This window comes from Gallus gallus, chromosome 14 (genome assembly GCF_016699485.2).
Source record: "Gallus gallus isolate bGalGal1 chromosome 14, bGalGal1.mat.broiler.GRCg7b, whole genome shotgun sequence".
NCBI classification, from domain to species: Eukaryota; Metazoa; Chordata; class Aves; order Galliformes; family Phasianidae; genus Gallus; species Gallus gallus.
Genome location: NC_052545.1, coordinates 12,225,776 through 12,241,098, shown reverse-complemented (window position 1 = coordinate 12,241,098; position 15,323 = coordinate 12,225,776). Strand labels below are relative to the sequence as shown.

General features: G+C 56.7%; 2 protein-coding genes across 7 annotated transcripts in view; one reads left to right on the top strand and one right to left on the bottom strand.

Moving 5' to 3' along the window:
• The first annotated feature begins 61 nt into the window (after window positions 1-61).
• On the top strand, window positions 62-4,548 carry PDIA2 (protein disulfide isomerase family A member 2). Its single transcript, XM_015294614.3, has 11 exons — window positions 62-316; window positions 670-876; window positions 1,066-1,199; window positions 1,268-1,405; window positions 1,470-1,586; window positions 1,659-1,784; window positions 1,860-2,054; window positions 2,149-2,269; window positions 2,408-2,589; window positions 2,691-2,777; window positions 2,894-4,548. The coding sequence occupies exons 1-11, from the start codon at window positions 79-81 to the stop codon at window positions 2,966-2,968; spliced, it is 1,620 nt and encodes a 539-aa protein (XP_015150100.1). The 5' UTR covers window positions 62-78; the 3' UTR covers window positions 2,969-4,548.
• A 610-nt stretch (window positions 4,549-5,158) lies between these two features.
• The window catches only part of AXIN1 (axin 1), a 76,644-nt gene continuing 66,479 nt past the window's right edge, over window positions 5,159-15,323 (bottom strand). For all 6 annotated transcript variants that reach the window (XM_046900558.1, XM_025155050.3, XM_046900560.1 and 3 more), the window contains 5 exons: window positions 14,655-15,208; window positions 12,421-12,597; window positions 11,003-11,248; window positions 6,577-6,744; window positions 5,159-5,624 (listed from right to left, as the gene is read on the bottom strand). In XM_046900558.1, coding sequence (XP_046756514.1) covers window positions 5,498-5,624; window positions 6,577-6,744; window positions 11,003-11,248; window positions 12,421-12,597; window positions 14,655-15,208 — 1,272 coding nt within the window. In that variant the 3' untranslated portion in view covers window positions 5,159-5,497. The remainder of the gene's footprint in view (window positions 5,625-6,576; window positions 6,745-11,002; window positions 11,249-12,420; window positions 12,598-14,654; window positions 15,209-15,323) is intronic.

Sequence of the window (15,323 nt, the reverse complement as noted above, 5' to 3'; positions counted from 1 at the left end):
CACGGCACTGCACCTCCCGCCCCGCCGCCCTTATCTGCCCCCCTCCCCGTGCGAAGGCTTTGGCAGCGGGACGGCGCCATGCGGGGCGGCGCGGTGCTGTGCGGGCTGCTGCTGTCGCTGGCCTGGCTGGGCCCGGCGTGGGGGGCCGAGGGGGGGGAGGAGGACGGGGAGGTGGTGGTGGCTGAGGAGGAGGAGGAGGATGAAGAGGATGAGGTGCTCTCGGATGAGCTGGAGGAGGAGGACGGCGTCCTGGTGCTCCACGAGCACAACTTCGAGCGCGCCCTGCGCGAGCACCGGCTGCTGCTGGTGGAGTTCTGTGAGTGTCCGTGGGGCGGGCGGGGGGACAGGGAAGGGCTGCGGGGTGCGAGACGGGCCAACGAGAGGGCCTGAAGGACCGGGGCTGGCAGAGAGGCACTGAGCTTGAATGGTGGGGTGGGGACAGAGGGCGGGGTCCTGGGGGGGGGCACAGCAGGGACACGGACCTTGTGGCAGAGGACATGAGGTTGGGATATGAGACGTGGGGGCGTGGCGGCTCCCATGTGCCATTAGGTGCCCTCAGCCTCACCTCTGGGCTGGGGACCCCCGGGTTGGGGACACCCCTGGGTTGAGGACCCCCGGGTTGGGGATGCCCCCGTGGGCCGTGCTGCGGTGACACCGGGCCCCGCGCAGACGCTCCGTGGTGCGGGCACTGCCGCCGCCTGGCCCCCGAGTTCGCCCGTGCGGCCGCGTTGCTGAGGAACGGATCGGAGTCAGCACGGCTGGGCAAGGTGGACGCCGTGGCGCAGACGGCCCTGAGCGCCGAGTTCCACATCGAGGCCTTCCCCACGCTCAAACTCTTCCGCGACGGCAATCGCACCCACCCTGTGGCGTACAGCGGTAGGGCTGTGCGGGGGCACGGGGCGGGTGGGGGGTGACGGTGAAGGGCTGACGACGGCTCCGATGTGACGGTGGGGCGGCAGCATGCTGGTGGTGATGTGCCGGGGGGGGTGGGGGCACGCGGTGGGGTGGCAGTGTGTGGCGGCCGTGAGGGCCGTAGCGGCGGTGGCAGCCCCGCTCCGTGCTCAGGCCGCATGGACGCCGAGGGCATGGCGCTCTGGGTGCAGCGCCGGGCCGGGCCCAGCGCCACGTTGCTGCACGACGCCGACACCGCCGCCGCCTTCGTCAGCGCGCGGGACATCGCCGCCGTGGGCTTCTTCAAGGTGGGCCGGGGCCGGGGCGGGCAGGGCGGCGCTGCGGGCACGGCGGTGCTGATGGTGGGGCTGTGCAGGACCTGCGCGGGGAGGCGGCGCGGGCGTTCTACGAGGTGGCCGCGGAGGTGGTGGATGTGGCGTTCGGGGTGGCCGAGGCGGATGAGCTGTTCGAGGCGTATGGGCTGTCGGCCGACACCGTCTGCCTCTTCAAGAAGGTGAGCGGGGTGGGGGCGGTGGGGCTGTGATGGGGCCCGGTGCTCACTGTCCCACGCCCGGCAGTTCGATGAGGGGCGGACGGACTTCCCCGTGGACCCGGAGCAGGGCCTGGACGTGGCCAAGCTGACGCGGCTGCTCCGCGTGCACAGCCTGCAGTTGGTGATGGACTTCTCCAATGAGGTACGGCTACCACCCGCCCCAGCCCCGGCGTGGCTGCGGGGCGCCCGGCCTCACCCTCCTCCTGCCCCACAGACCTCCAGCCAGATCTTTGGGGCCAAGATCCCCCACCACATGCTGCTCTTCCTCAACACCTCCGTAGCAGAGCAGCAGGCGCTGCGGGATGAGTTCCGTGTGGCTGCTGGCACCTTCCGGGGCGAGGTGAGGCGGTCCCACGGCGAGCAAGGATGGGACCTGGGGGACCACGGCCTCAGCGCCGCCCATCGCCCCCTCCAGGTGCTCTTCGTGGTGGTGGATGTGGATGGGTACGGTGCCACCGTTCTGCCCTTCTTTGGCCTGAAGCCCAGCGATGCGCCCACACTGCGCTTCATCAAGATGGAGAACAACCGCAAGTACCGCATGGAGGAGGACGCCTTCTCAGCCACGGCCGTACGCGACTTCGTGCGGGCAGTGCTGGACGGCAAGGTGAAGGTGAGGAGATGGGTGCTTGGGTCTGAACCCGGCCCCGAACGCGTGTCCCAGCACTGCTGAGTGTGGGCTGCTGCTGTCCCCGCTGCCCCCACAGCCCCAGCTGCTGAGCGCAGAGCCCCCCGAGGACTGGGACACGCGGCCCGTTAAAGTGCTCGTGGGGAAGACCTTTGAGCAGGTGGCGTTCGATGAGACCAAGAACGTCTTCGTGAAGTTCTGTAAGTGCTGAGGTTCTGTTCCTGAGCTCCATCATGGGGCTGAGCCCCTCTCCATGACCACTCCGGCATCCGCACCCCTCGCCCACCCCCGGTGCCCCCAGCCCAGCCGTGACCTCCAGCGCCGTGCCCGTCACACAGATGCGCCATGGTGCACCCACTGCCAGGAGATGGCGGCTGCCTGGGAGGAGCTGGGCGAGCGCTACAAGGACCACGAGGACATCGTCATTGCTGAGATGGACGCCACGGCCAACGAGCTGGAGAACATCACCATCAGCGGATACCCAACACTGCACTACTTCCCTGCTGGGCCGGGCAGGAAGGTGGGCAGGGACGGGTGTGGGGCATCCCTGGCTCTGCCAGCACCTGGGGAAGGCCAGGCTCAGACGTCACCCTGTGTCCTCCTCCTGTCCCCCGGCTCCAGATGGTTGAATACAGGAGCGCCCGAGACGTGGAGACCTTCTCCAAGTTCCTGGAAAATGGAGGGAAGCTGCCGGAGGAGCCACCCACGGTGAGTGAGGTGCCCCCATCCCTGGGCAGGGGCTGCCACCGAGGGCACAGACCCTGCAGGACACATGGGATGGAGACGGGACACGTCCATCCCTGTCTCACCACCACGTTCTGTAGGTGTCCAAGGCCCCGGAGAACAGCACAGAGTCACCGAGCCCATCCGGTGCAGCTGAAGCACGGGAGGAGCTGTGAGCCCCGTCCTGCTGCAGTGGGCATTATAAATGACCCTGGAAATGATGCGGGCTCTGTTTGTGTCTGTGGGGTGCAGCTGACAGCCTCTGCTGGGGGGGCACACAGCACTGAATGGTGCCTGCTGGGCCTCTTGGGGACACAGTGAAGCTGGTGGGTGCCACAAGGGGGGGTTGAGCCCACTGGGGTGTGCAGGGCAGAATCCATCCCACGGGCAGCTCGGGCTCAGACACCCACAGCACTGAGCATTCCCATGGAGGGGGTGCTGCCTTTGCCTCCCCGTGATGCTGGACCCAACACAGCCCTGGGCACGCTGCGATGCTCATCCTTCTGACCCTGCAGTGTCAGAGCGCTGCAGGCAGCCCAGGTTGGCCCTCGTGCTGCCCCAGGCATGGGGCTGAGCTGTCAGGGTGTTGGGGATGAAGGAACCACAGAGGGCTTTCAGCTTTGTGGCCCCAAACGGGGCTCCAAAGAGTCCTCTGGAGCCTTTCCAATGCCTGGCTCACAGCCTCAGGACCCCCCTGGCACTCCCTCGGTCCCCAGCACCGTCCCCTCTCTCTGAGCTGCTGCTCTCCGGCCATAAGCAATGGCTCTGGGACCCAAATGCCCACCCCGTGGGCAGCCCCACCGTGTGCCCGCGGCCCTGGGCCAAAGCAGGGCCCTTCTGTCTGCTCCCATTCACCAACTGTCTCAGCCCGCTCCCATGTCTGCTCCGCGGGGAAGGAAGAAACCAGAAGGCACCGGGATGTGGGGTTTTATTTCATTTTATCCAAGTACCTTTGAAAAGATCATTGTACAAGTCAGCACATGAGGATGCACAGGAGACGTCACCAGGGCTGCACGGCCGCTGGACGACGCTGCGCTCAGCAAATGTACATATTTACAGGGAACCCCCTGAGAAAAAAAAGGGGGAGACGGAAATCCCAGGCATGGTAACAACCTCACCAGACACAACACCATCAGAACTTAAAAACGAGGGAGGAAAGACGTTCGTAACACTGTTCCCTGGCTGAAAACGATTGCAGATTTTGCTGGACTTCACGTAGTGATAGGCAAGTCACAGAACCATGTTTAAAGGCACTCGGTGACGTGTACAAGAGGCTGAGCTGTCCCCACACGGTGCCACTCGGCCCCAGCCCCGCAGGCAGCCGAGTTGTGCCCCAATGTACTGCAGCAGCAGTGAGCAATGGGGCACACGGGTGGGCAGGGCAGGTGCTGACGTGGGACCCCCGAGGAGCTGGCGCTGGGGGCACAGGGACTGGGTTTGCCCAAGGGCCAGTGCAGAGCTGCGGCTGCTGGGGCACAGAGCACAGCCTGGGCTGGTGGGAAGGGCAGGGCTGAGGGCAGGTGGAGCTGAGCTCAGTCCCATCTGTACCCCGGTCGTCGCCCCTTACAGTGACTGCAGTGTTCGGGGGACCTGGCCGTACAACAGCCCCACGACTCCTTTGCTGCTGCTGGTTTTGGACCACAGTGCCCTCAGCTGCCTCCCCACAGACACAGAACCTGACAGAGGACACCGGACTCATAACATGATTGTTTTTGTCCTCAGACTGGAGTGTCTAATCGGTTTCCTCCCCATACTACCTCTCTCCTAAGGCAACTCCCCTGGCCAAAGCCCAGCCTTGGCACTGAGGGCCTGCACACGGCTGCCAGCCCTCCGTGGGGCTGCAGCACCCTCCAGGAGGCAATGTCTGCCCCAGGAGCAGGCACACGTGGGGGACAAGCACAGGGCATGGGATGCCAGTGCCCAGCCCCGCAGCACCAAGCAGCAGCTGACCCTCACTGGTGGCCCACAGCCCTGCCCTGGTGGAAGGCACCATGGGAAGCCCGCAGCACCGAGAACTGGCACCCACCCTCCCTTCCCTTGGGAAAGCTCAGGAGAAAAACCACCCTACCAGGTCCAGTAGCTGCGACTGCCAGGGAGGCAAGAGCCCGGCTCGTTCAGAATGGCTCAATTATCTTCAGAGGTGTGCAGAACCGCCGTGGAGGGCCCCTCTGGAGTGCAGCAGTGAGTGGGGGACAGCAGCTTGTCGGCCGGGTGCACCCCACCCCAGCATTGCTCAGAGCCATCCACACCGAGGGGACAGGGAAGGGTGCTGTGAAAGTGAGGAGCACACGGAGTCTGACGGATGGCTGTACACTTTGGGTGAGTTCTGCAGTACCTGTATGTTTTACATTTACATAAGAGCACTGTGACATTGGAAATATTTTCCTTTTATTACAATATATCAAAAATATGCAGCTTTAGTAAACAAGTTCATTTTACACTTTCTAATGCACTGTACAATGCTACATTACACTTATATTCGGTACGGAGAGGGAGCCCAGGCTCCCACTGGCAGGTTTGTGGGGTGAAACGACTTCCCATGGCACAACAGAGCTTGCCCAGGTCCTGGCACAGAGCGGGCTGCGCCCTGGGCTCGCCCAGCACCTCCTGGAGTAGCACCGCCAGCGTCTGCCCCAGACCTTCTTTCTCCTCCAGTCCCAGAGTCTTTCACAGTCCTTTCCTCAATGCCTCTGCAGCCCTGGAGCCTAGTCGATCTTCTCCACCTTCCCAATGATCTTCTCTTCGAAGATGGGCAGGATGGTGTCGTCCTCCCGCACCTCCTCAAAGACCACACCGCAGTCGAACTCATCACTCACTTTCTTAAAGTAATACCTGAAAGGGCAGAAACACGGGGACACAGAGGGGTTAAGGGCCACGTGGGACACCACAGTGACACCCAAACATAGGGTGCAGCACTTCCGTGCCCGTGAGCTCACGATGAATGGGAGCAGCCCCAGCAGACATTGAGGCTGGCATCTGCCCCTGCCATCTCTTACTGACGGTAGTCAGAATGCATGCAGGCACGTTGAGGAGCTCAGGCTCTGAATCCCAGCCCATTCTCAGCTCTCACAAAAGCTGGCTGCAGGTCCTGATGCTGGCAGGGCCCTGGAGCATCCCTAAGCAGGCTTTCTTCCCCAGACAGCTCCTACTTGGAGGGGGTGCCTTGCAGAGCTTCCTATCCCACGCCTGGTGCTACAGAATGACGGGCATTTTGGGACTCAGCAGGGCCCAGCCTCCCCGCTCACACTGGAGGAAATGCTGGGAGCTGAAATGGCTCTGGAAGTTGGGGACTTCCCCACAGCATTGGCAAGCACTGGCTGATGCTGCTCCTCGCCAACCCCGGACACTGTGCAGCCCTGTAGGGCAAGCAACTTCTGTTTGGGGTGCAAACAGTGATGCAGGATATTTCTGGTAGGAAACCCAATCTCCCACGTCCTCATAACCTGCCTCTTCAACAGCCAGACCCTCCCAGTCAAACCCAAACGTAAGCCCGCTTCCATGAGGCAGGATTACAGATGCAAGTATGAGTTCTACCCTAATTTAAGAAGTGCATTCCTGGCTCACTTTGGGACTTACTTTTCTAAGTGAATGGAACGTCCCCTGGCAATCAGACGCCTTTGCTGTGCTGCCATAACCCTGCAAGGCTGCTGAGAACCCCAGGAGCTCCCCTGACGTACCTCCTTCGCCTTGACAGGAGCAACATGGCTGCATCCTGGTGGTGGCACCTGCCAGGGGGTGCTGACAGTCTGCTGGCACCACACTGCACGTGGCAAGCAGCCCTTACCTGTAGTTCCCTTTCTTGGTCAGCAGCTCCTTGAACTGTCCCAGCGTCACCACGCGCCCTTTGACGAGGGTACGGTACGGGATGGGCTCTCCACAGAAGTAGTAAGCAACCACGATGTTCTCACACGGCTGGGAAGCACCACTGCCCGGTCTCTTCTGGGGCTTCAACCTGTTGTACAAAATCACAAGCAACATCCTGAGTATGAACCTATGGCGTCCAGCACAGGCCCAGCATCATCACCAGCACTGGGTGCTGGTCTGGGTAAGGAGCTGCCCAGGCAGGGGGTGCAGGTCAGGACCTTCTCCTATCTGCAGAGAACTGGGACCTTTCTGTGTGGAGGTGCCAAAGTAACACTCAGGGCCCTCAGGAAACATCTTTTACTCTGACCACCTTTCTTGGCACACGTCCGCACTTGGAAAGGCTGGATGGAGGCCAGGTCACAGCTAGGAGGAAGACGGCAGGGGTGCCAGCTCAGCCCCTTCATGCTGCAGAAACCCAGCCCAGGGACAGGCTTTGAAGTGGCTTTCCTGCAGCACCGAACTCTGAGAGCAATTGGTTAGGGCAGGGCAAAGCAGAGCATCACAGGCCCATTGCAGCCAACCAACGTCACAGTTGTGTGCATCAGTGTGCTCGGGCTTCAGGGCTTGCTACCTGGACCTCAGTACAAGCAGTGCTACCTGGACCTTGATATAAGCAGTGCTTTGGTGATGGCTCCCAGGGTTCAGTCTGCAGGAGAAGCCTTCATACCCACGACAGACAAGGAGAAGAAAGCGCCATCCACGTCAGCTAGCAACTGCTTCTGTGAAGCACCTGGAGCTCCCACGTGCAGCTGCGGGGCAGTGGGATGTGCCATACCCTGGATGCTTTGCTGCTCATCCCATCCTGTCCTGTCCCAGCCATGCAGGGTGGCAAGGCCTGGCTGGGCTGCCGGCTGACACACGCCCTGACTGCAGTGCAGGCTGGATTTTGGAAGGCAGACACCATCCTCAAACCCCCCGTGAGCAGACTTGGAACCGCTCACACTTCCCTGCCTCTCGGGATGTCGGTCTGCTCCCCGCCTCCAGCCCACACACACTGGCATTTGCTATGTGCTGCCATCACCAGATTGAAAGCGTCAGCCCAGTCCTCACCTCATTTCCAGAGTCAGACAAAAGTAGCAACCATAAAAATAAGGGTACTTTGCACTTGTGTGGAGCCTTTCATCTGGGGCACCGTAAATGCTGCACAAACATTTGAGCAGCCTACACAGATGCGTTGCTTGGCATGTGTGGTCTCAGCCAGAGGCAGCCTGCTCTTTCAGAATCACATAAAACAAATTTGGCAGCTTTAAAATTATTTAAAAGGCACACGGGGTAAAAAAAAAAAAAGAGAAAAAAAAAAAGATGATTTTGTATTTATACGACTGGAAAGTTGCTATAAAAACAGAATGTGCCGAGCACATGAGCTAATGGCAATTCTGGAAGTGGCTGTGACCCTAACCTTTAAATACTGGCGTGCAGTCACAGCACCTTTTTAGTAGCATGCCCACATAAACATTGGCATTGCAAACCAAGACCAGTGAAAATTCTGTCACCTCTTTCTAAAGCCATGAGAGGTCTAAAGTTCAGCTGAACAATGCTTCTGGTGCCTGCTCTGCCCTGGAGGCCTTTGGAGAGACTGCAGCATCCCGAGAGGCGATGGTGCTCCTGGTGCCAGCAGGGCTCTTAGAACCCATCCCTGTATCAAAGCACAGGATGCCCTTTAGCTAGAAAAACATTAAGAAATTGAATCATCCTTGGGAAAAAAAAATAAAAAATCATGCATTTAAAGGAAAAATGGGTCATAAATTCAGGCAAATTCTGTGCATCCTGTGAGCCAGAAGTTAATTGAAGGGGTTTGGAAAACCTCAAAGTCCCTAAGCTTCTCTTAGCGCTGCTGGAAACGAGTCATGACTATGAGAGAGCTGCTGGTGCCCAGGGGAGCTGGCACAGAGGCTGGTAGGGACATGACGACATGCGTTGCACAGGCAGCATGGTGCTCAGGCTGCTGGGGGGCAGCTCCTTGGTCACTGGGGGGGCAGATAGGACTGGTACAACCAACACTTCGAGCCCCCCAAGCTCTGCCACGGTAGAAGCCAGAGTAGGATCGTGCCAATGGCTGGGAGCCTTCCTCCTCCCGCTGCGTAATTTGTGCCTGAAAAGCTGCTCTGGGGTGACCTCAGACTGGTTGCTGTGCTCCTCTTCCCCAGGCTCAGAAAGGGGCTGTGTGAACAGTGTGGCTTCTGGAAAGCCTGTGAGGGAGAAAGAGCCTCCTGGCTCTTTCTGACATGACCCCAAGAGGCCCCACAGCGATGGGACAAGAGCCAAAGGGTCAGTGTCTCCTTGCAGGAAGGAACATCACTTTTCAGAGCATCACAGAATACACACGCATCCCCAGATCTCTAGCGAACTGAAGCAGGGATGACGAATAAGAAATCATTGACAACACAATTTTCCAGGCATATCTCTCCTGAGAACATGGCAACACAACCACCTCTGCTGTCATCATCGCCCAGAAATCTCCTGAGACCACTTCTTACCCAGATGGGCCCCTGCTGAGTGTGCTGCTCCGCCACAGCACGCCTGAGCCCTGCCTCATTGGAGCCTCCATCTGCACCCATCCCCTGGGTCTGCAGTGTGCCCTCTCCATGAACACACACAGGTAATGCTCTGTTCCTTCTTCTGGCCTCAGCTCCCTTTGCAGTGTTTGTCACAAGGGCTGACATCCCCATCGGGACTGCAGGCAGGTGATGGCAGTGAGCAGGGCAGGCACATGGATAGTGAGGGCTGTGCCAGGACAGAGCAGCTCCTGTGAGCCAGGTAACTGCACCAGAAAGGGCACTTAGCTGTACACAGCTGTACACAGCAGGCACAGTGTGTTCTCCTGCTAATCACAGCAGGAGCCCTCTGAAAAGATGTGAGCTCAGGCATGCCCCAGCTGGAGCACCCAGTCCTGCCAAAATCCAGAGGAGAGATTTCAGCATCAAGAAATCCTTCACTTCCCAGGGGCTGCATCCATTCTTGTGTGCTACCAGGTGCGGGCACGTTTGCTTTTCATTAGCAGCTCCCCACCAGCAAGCACTGCTCCCTGGCTTTGCAGGCATGAGGCAGGTCAGTGGGACCCCTGCATCCTCAGGAAAACTGCCAGGCCTTGTGAGAAGGCAGCCCAAGTGTGAAAGCAGAACAGCCCAGCGTGGCTCAGCCTGTTCTCCTGCTGGTCCGGAGGGCATACACCGAAATGCCATGGGGTTTCTACAAAAGCTGCCAAGTTGTTATTAGAGTATTCAAGACACACGTATGAAGCCCATGCTGGTGTTTCCCAAGTGTGCATCTGCACCTAGACGTTTCTTGGGAAGGTGTATGAATCTAATATGACTACAAATGACTCCACAAATAAACCCTATCCAATTACACCAACTGAAAGGTAGATCAAATAAGCCTGGCCCAACCTGACGTGGGAGAGCCCTCTAATTATTTAGCTTCCAATCAATGCTCCGACATAAATATGCAGAAGTCTGCTGTATGGCCACTGCAAGCAAAAATAATTGCAGTTCAGCAATTAGAGGAGCTTGCTCTTTACATTACATTTGTGTTTCTGAGCATCAGACTCCAAAGTTTAGAGTTTTCAGAACACAGCTATAAAGCAGTGAAGTGACTACAAGCAATTCCCATTGTGAAAGCTTTTTAATGGTCAAAGTGCTTTTAGTTCTCAACAGTAATTATCAAGCACTTCCAAAATGTTTTTCATCTGAGAGCTCTGTGTGCCTTGCAACTCATCTTCCCTGAAAGATAAAATGGGAGCAGAAGAATGAGCTCTGCAACAGGCATTGAGCTGAGTCACAGGAAGTGGATGCAGGCATGCAGAGAACAATACTGCTGCAGCAGTGTGCAGTGCTCCCCCTGAGCTGCCATGAGCGGCCTTTGCTGGAACACCGAACGAGATGTAGATAAAGAGCAAATATATATTCTTCTGCACTTATTTTTGCTGCGTTCTGCTGAATTCTGCTACTGCACCAACCGAGAACTCTGCAACCACTGTGTGTGAAGGAACTATGAGTGTGCCAGTGAAGATGAGGAGAGTACAGCAAGCCGGAGGCTGACTAGTTTTGTGAAGAGAGCTCTTCCCTCACATGCTATTTCTAAACAGGCTCCACCTGCCCAGGCTCATTCAGAACATTTCCAGACTTCCAATCCACAAAACACAAGCCCAAGCCTTAAGGCAGCTTGTGGCATTTGCACCACCATCAGGGGCCGTGTCAGAGAGACTGGGGAGGCTTCCCCGACCTCTCTGCAGGTGCCTCCACTCAGGTAGCACTGAAAACTGGAGCAGAGCACCTCCCATGGCTGCCCAGCCACAGAGCAGCCTCCGCCCTTTCTCTCCCACGTACACTCAGACCCTCTGGCCATACCTTTGTTTCAGTGGGAGTTTTCCAGCTCTCTTTTCCTCCTCCTCCAACCTCCTGCGAGCTTCTTCCAGCTGGGTGAGTGGGTTGGGTGCTGGGTTGGGTGGCATGGTAGGATCTTGGATGAAAGGGTGTGAAGGCTGGACGACGTTCCGAAGCTGGGCACTGACCCACGGATGCACTGCAACAGGCCGCTCGATGGAGAGGGGTCGGACCATGTCATGGGACAGCTGCTTCTTAGCACCTGAAGAGCTACACACAAATACAAAGGTTTTACACAGGCTGCCCAGTCACTCTGCACACGTGCACATCCAGATGGAGCACTGCTTCTGCAGCTGGACGCAAGCACTGGGATGCTCCTTGCAGCATGGCTGTGCTGTGGTTTCTGAGGGAGAGGGGAGCACCACCCAACCCGCTGCACCCCCAGAGAAGGTTTCAGGGCAGTGCAGCACTGTCTTCTCTAGTGTTCAGCTGAGACATTGGGCGAGCAACCCAAGCTTAACACAGAGATCACCAGTGTGTTTCAGGGCTGCCGTGAAATGCACAGTAGAAACAAACCCAGCAAAAGGCAGCTCCACGATGGACCAAATTCACTCAGCCAGAAGCCGCCCTGATGTGCACTGCCAGGCTGTGAGCCACTGCTGGGCAGTGGATGTTGCAGCAGTGTGCTCATCCTTGCCAGCCCCTGCGGCACTGCCCATGGCTCTGGCACGGCCCCAGCTGCCTGCAGAGCAACCTATCTCAGCCACTACTGTGAAACAAGACAAAAAACAACCGTGGTTTCCCCAGTAGTCACTAACGCAGTGGTGGCAATGCGGGTGAGACCCCAGATCCCTCTTGTCACTGGCACTGTGAAAACAGGTCTTTTTTCTCCCTGAGATTGGCCAGACCTGCTGGACTATGGAGAGATTCTGGAGACAGACAGACTGTTGGCACTAGAGAGGCAAGGTGAGCCCAGAGGATGCTCTCGACAAGCCCAAACGCTGGGCAACCCAGTTCTCCTTGCCTGAGCCCTCTTAAACTGCTAACTCAGGACCAATGACTCCAGTGCAGCAGGTCCTACATTTCTATCAACACCATGCACGAGTAACAACTGTTTTATGTACAGCAAGTGCCTAAAGCAAAAATACTGCCTGCTGTGTGCCACATTATCCATTTTGTAGCCACAGCAGCAATTTGTGAGATTCCTCTGAGGCTTCAACCTTCTCCCACCACCACAATTCATTCTTCAGGAAAGAAAATGAACTTTATGCTTAAAGCCTCCGAGCGATCCTCAGTCTCCAAAGGACCTAAACCCTTGTGCCTGGTGGATGCTTGTCTTCAACACCTCCAGGAACACAGCAGATCACTGTACAGCCTGCATATGCCTTACACAGGGGATGCAATAGGACAGCATGAAGACTCCTCACTCTACCAGCCCTTACCCATGGTTTGTTTTCTTATGCCTGCTGATCTCCTTCTCTCCTTCTATGATCCACTGAAGGATCTTCTGGTTTCTCTCCACGTCTTCAGGAGATCCTGGCATCTCATAGTTGGCACCATCACTTTTCCCTGAATCGGTCTTCTTAATATTTCTTTTTGAGAGCAGACTTGCTTTCCCACTGCAAGAACAAAGCTTGAGACATTAGCGCTTTGCCTAAGCCAAACCTCCACAGACAGTGGCAGAGGATGGACATGTCTATCTTAGACATATTCAGCCCTGCCAGGGTCTGCTTGGCTCTACTACAGCTCAACCGACCATGCCATGGCTGAGGCTCAGGGCAAGGCTGGCTAACCTGAGGCACATCAGGCTCCCTGTCCAGCCACATGTGAAACAGGGAGCGCATCTGGCAAATGAGCCATAGCAATGCAGCAAGAAGCCCAGCAGATCTCCTGCCACATGAAGCATTGTGTTCAACCCTCAGTTCTCTGCTCCAGCGTGGTTAACAGGCTCAGAGCACGGGGTTTGGCCTGGTGCTGCAATCCATCAGCTGCCTCTCCATGTCAGATCACTGCTCTAACCCTGAGCCCTTCCCGTTCCATCCCCACACCTGCTCACTGGTTCACTAGCACCCCAAACCCCGTACTGCCCTTCTGCCATGCCAAGCACTCGCTTCTCACCACCACTTGAACCGAGGCTTCATATTGTGGTAAAACATTTTGTTAATGCAGACAGCCTTCTGCAGGCTGTCACCAACCTGGGCAACACAGCCACGTCAGACTGCAGCTAGACTGAAACCACACGGTTACAGACAGACCCTGGCTATATTTATGGCTATAGCACATCTTTGCAGTTACCCCACCCCTCCTTGGCAATGTGCTGCCCATTTGCCCAGAGGTGCAGCCAGGCAGCTGCATGCTCGTGGGGCTGCACAGTGCTGGCCTGTCATTGCCACAGCCATCAGTTTTACCGGGCACTCCCGCATCCTGATCACCCACCTGCTTTACCCTACTTCTGTATGCTCATTAGCACTGACAGAAAAAAGAACAAGACTGTTCAGATGTGAACTCTTCTCTTATGACGTTCCTACCCTTGGGGACAGTCAGGAATTAGGAGTTTGTGCTAGAGAAAGGACAACTCTCAACGTGCCCTCCGACATTTGCTATAAGCATATGTTGCAGACAACGCTGGAGAGAAGTTCTGTACTTAGATGGGGCTTTGGGTTGATCCATGCATGCTTTGTGGAAGCAACCCAGCCATATCTTAGCCCTTTTCCTATGGAAGCTGGGCAGATGTGGGGGCCCTTCTTTCCCATCTGCCTGGAAAGCAGTTTGCTTCTGCTGCCCCTGCACTCTGCCTCCCTCCTCCCAGCCCAGAAAGTTGTTCCTACACACTGATCTGGTTGCCTGCCGTCACTAAATATCCTACCCCCAGTACACTGCAAAGACTTGCCCCCAAATAACACACCTCGAGGAGCTAGCAAGCTCTCCACTGCAGTTACTCCCCACTTACAATCAGCATTCATTATTCAAGGTAGCCTTGAGCCTCACCTTTGCAGTAATTCAAACACAGGACTAGCAAAAACCTGCTGCTGCAGAGAACGAGCTTCGCCCTCTCCTCTCAGCACACAGACAGAAGATGGAGGAATTGGGTGGTGGATGAAAAACTCTGAACATGAGCTGTGCATACTGCAGTCCAGAAAGCCAGCCGAATCCTGGGCTGCATCTAAAGAAGCCCCGTCAGGGAGAATGTCCCCTTGGGACAGCAGGCCACAGCAGTATCAGAGCATCCACTGCTTAGTTAGGAAGAGAAAGGAAACTGTCTGGTGAAAAAATTAGGTCTTGCAAAAGGTTGGACCTTTCTGTCCTCTCATAAACAGCTTAAGAACCTGGTTTCTGTTACCCAGATCCTGAGACACAGCCCTACCCTTACCATTGCCCAGAGCACAGGGAAGCCCCAGCACCTCTGCTGCTTTAAGGAGCAGGAGTGCCACTTTATAACCAAGGCCATTAAAAATCCTGGTCAGAGGATTTCATCACCAGGTCACAGAGATTTATAAGTGCTATTAGGAAGCATATTCGTCTCTGAAAGGAAGTGCAGTGGGAGGCCCTTAAGCCATGTCCTATAAGAAAATTGGCCCAGCCACCCTGTGTCACTGCTGTGCAAAAGCCCGTTTATGAAAGTGCTTCCTACTGAAGCTGCAGCTCTGGGACTCTCCCAGGTGCTGCCCTGACTCACCTGTAGCCTAAAGAGTCCATGGGGACAGGGGCCATGCCCAAGTTTTCAGAGTAGTTTCTTGACTTTGTTGCATAGTTATGTGAATCTACATTCCAAGCAAAGCTGTTCTGCACCCTCTGCGTGGCCTCGGCCTCAATTTGCTCTTTTGGTTTCATCATGCTGTGGTGATGGATGTGGTGGTAGACGTGTTTATGGTGGTATAAGTTAGCTGCATCCAGTTTCATTCCTGATTTCGTTGTGTGTTTGCCGTGCCCTGGAGGAATTGTTCCAAGTGTCCCTGACAGCTTTCCTAAGTGACCACTTTCTGGAGACCGTGGCTTGGGAGAGTGGCGGCCGGGGCCTGGAGACTGACAGCCTGGTGTTTTCATCACACGCTGCACGTGTTCGTCCAGGATGCTTTCTGGGTTTTCTTCATGTGCATCTCTCATCTGCATCCCAGCACAGCCCATCTCAGAGTAGCGAGGGGCGAAGTGATGAAAAGGTTGGGCGGAAGGCATCTTGTGGCTAATGACTGAAGGACCAGAAGAGATATCTGCATCCTCGCCTTCTTCTTCCTGCAAGAAACAAGAGGACAATCATAAAGACAGCAAGGTGACGGAAGAGCTCTCTGGGTGTCTTCCTGCTCACAGCACAGCTGTTACCAACACTCGGACGGGTCACCCCTGGCTT

What these genes read in the sequence shown, in the direction of transcription:
- PDIA2 (XM_015294614.3), top strand. Translation starts at nt 79, where the DNA reads ATGCGGGGCGGCGCGGTGCTGTGCGGGCTGCTGCTGTCGCTGGCCTGG. An exon ending in TGATGGACTTCTCCAATGAG is followed by an intron (nt 1,587 to 1,658) that starts GTACGGCTACCA and finishes CCTGCCCCACAG; the next exon opens with ACCTCCAGCCAGATCTTTGG. An exon ending in GAACGTCTTCGTGAAGTTCT is followed by an intron (nt 2,270 to 2,407) that starts GTAAGTGCTGAG and finishes CCCGTCACACAG; the next exon opens with ATGCGCCATGGTGCACCCAC.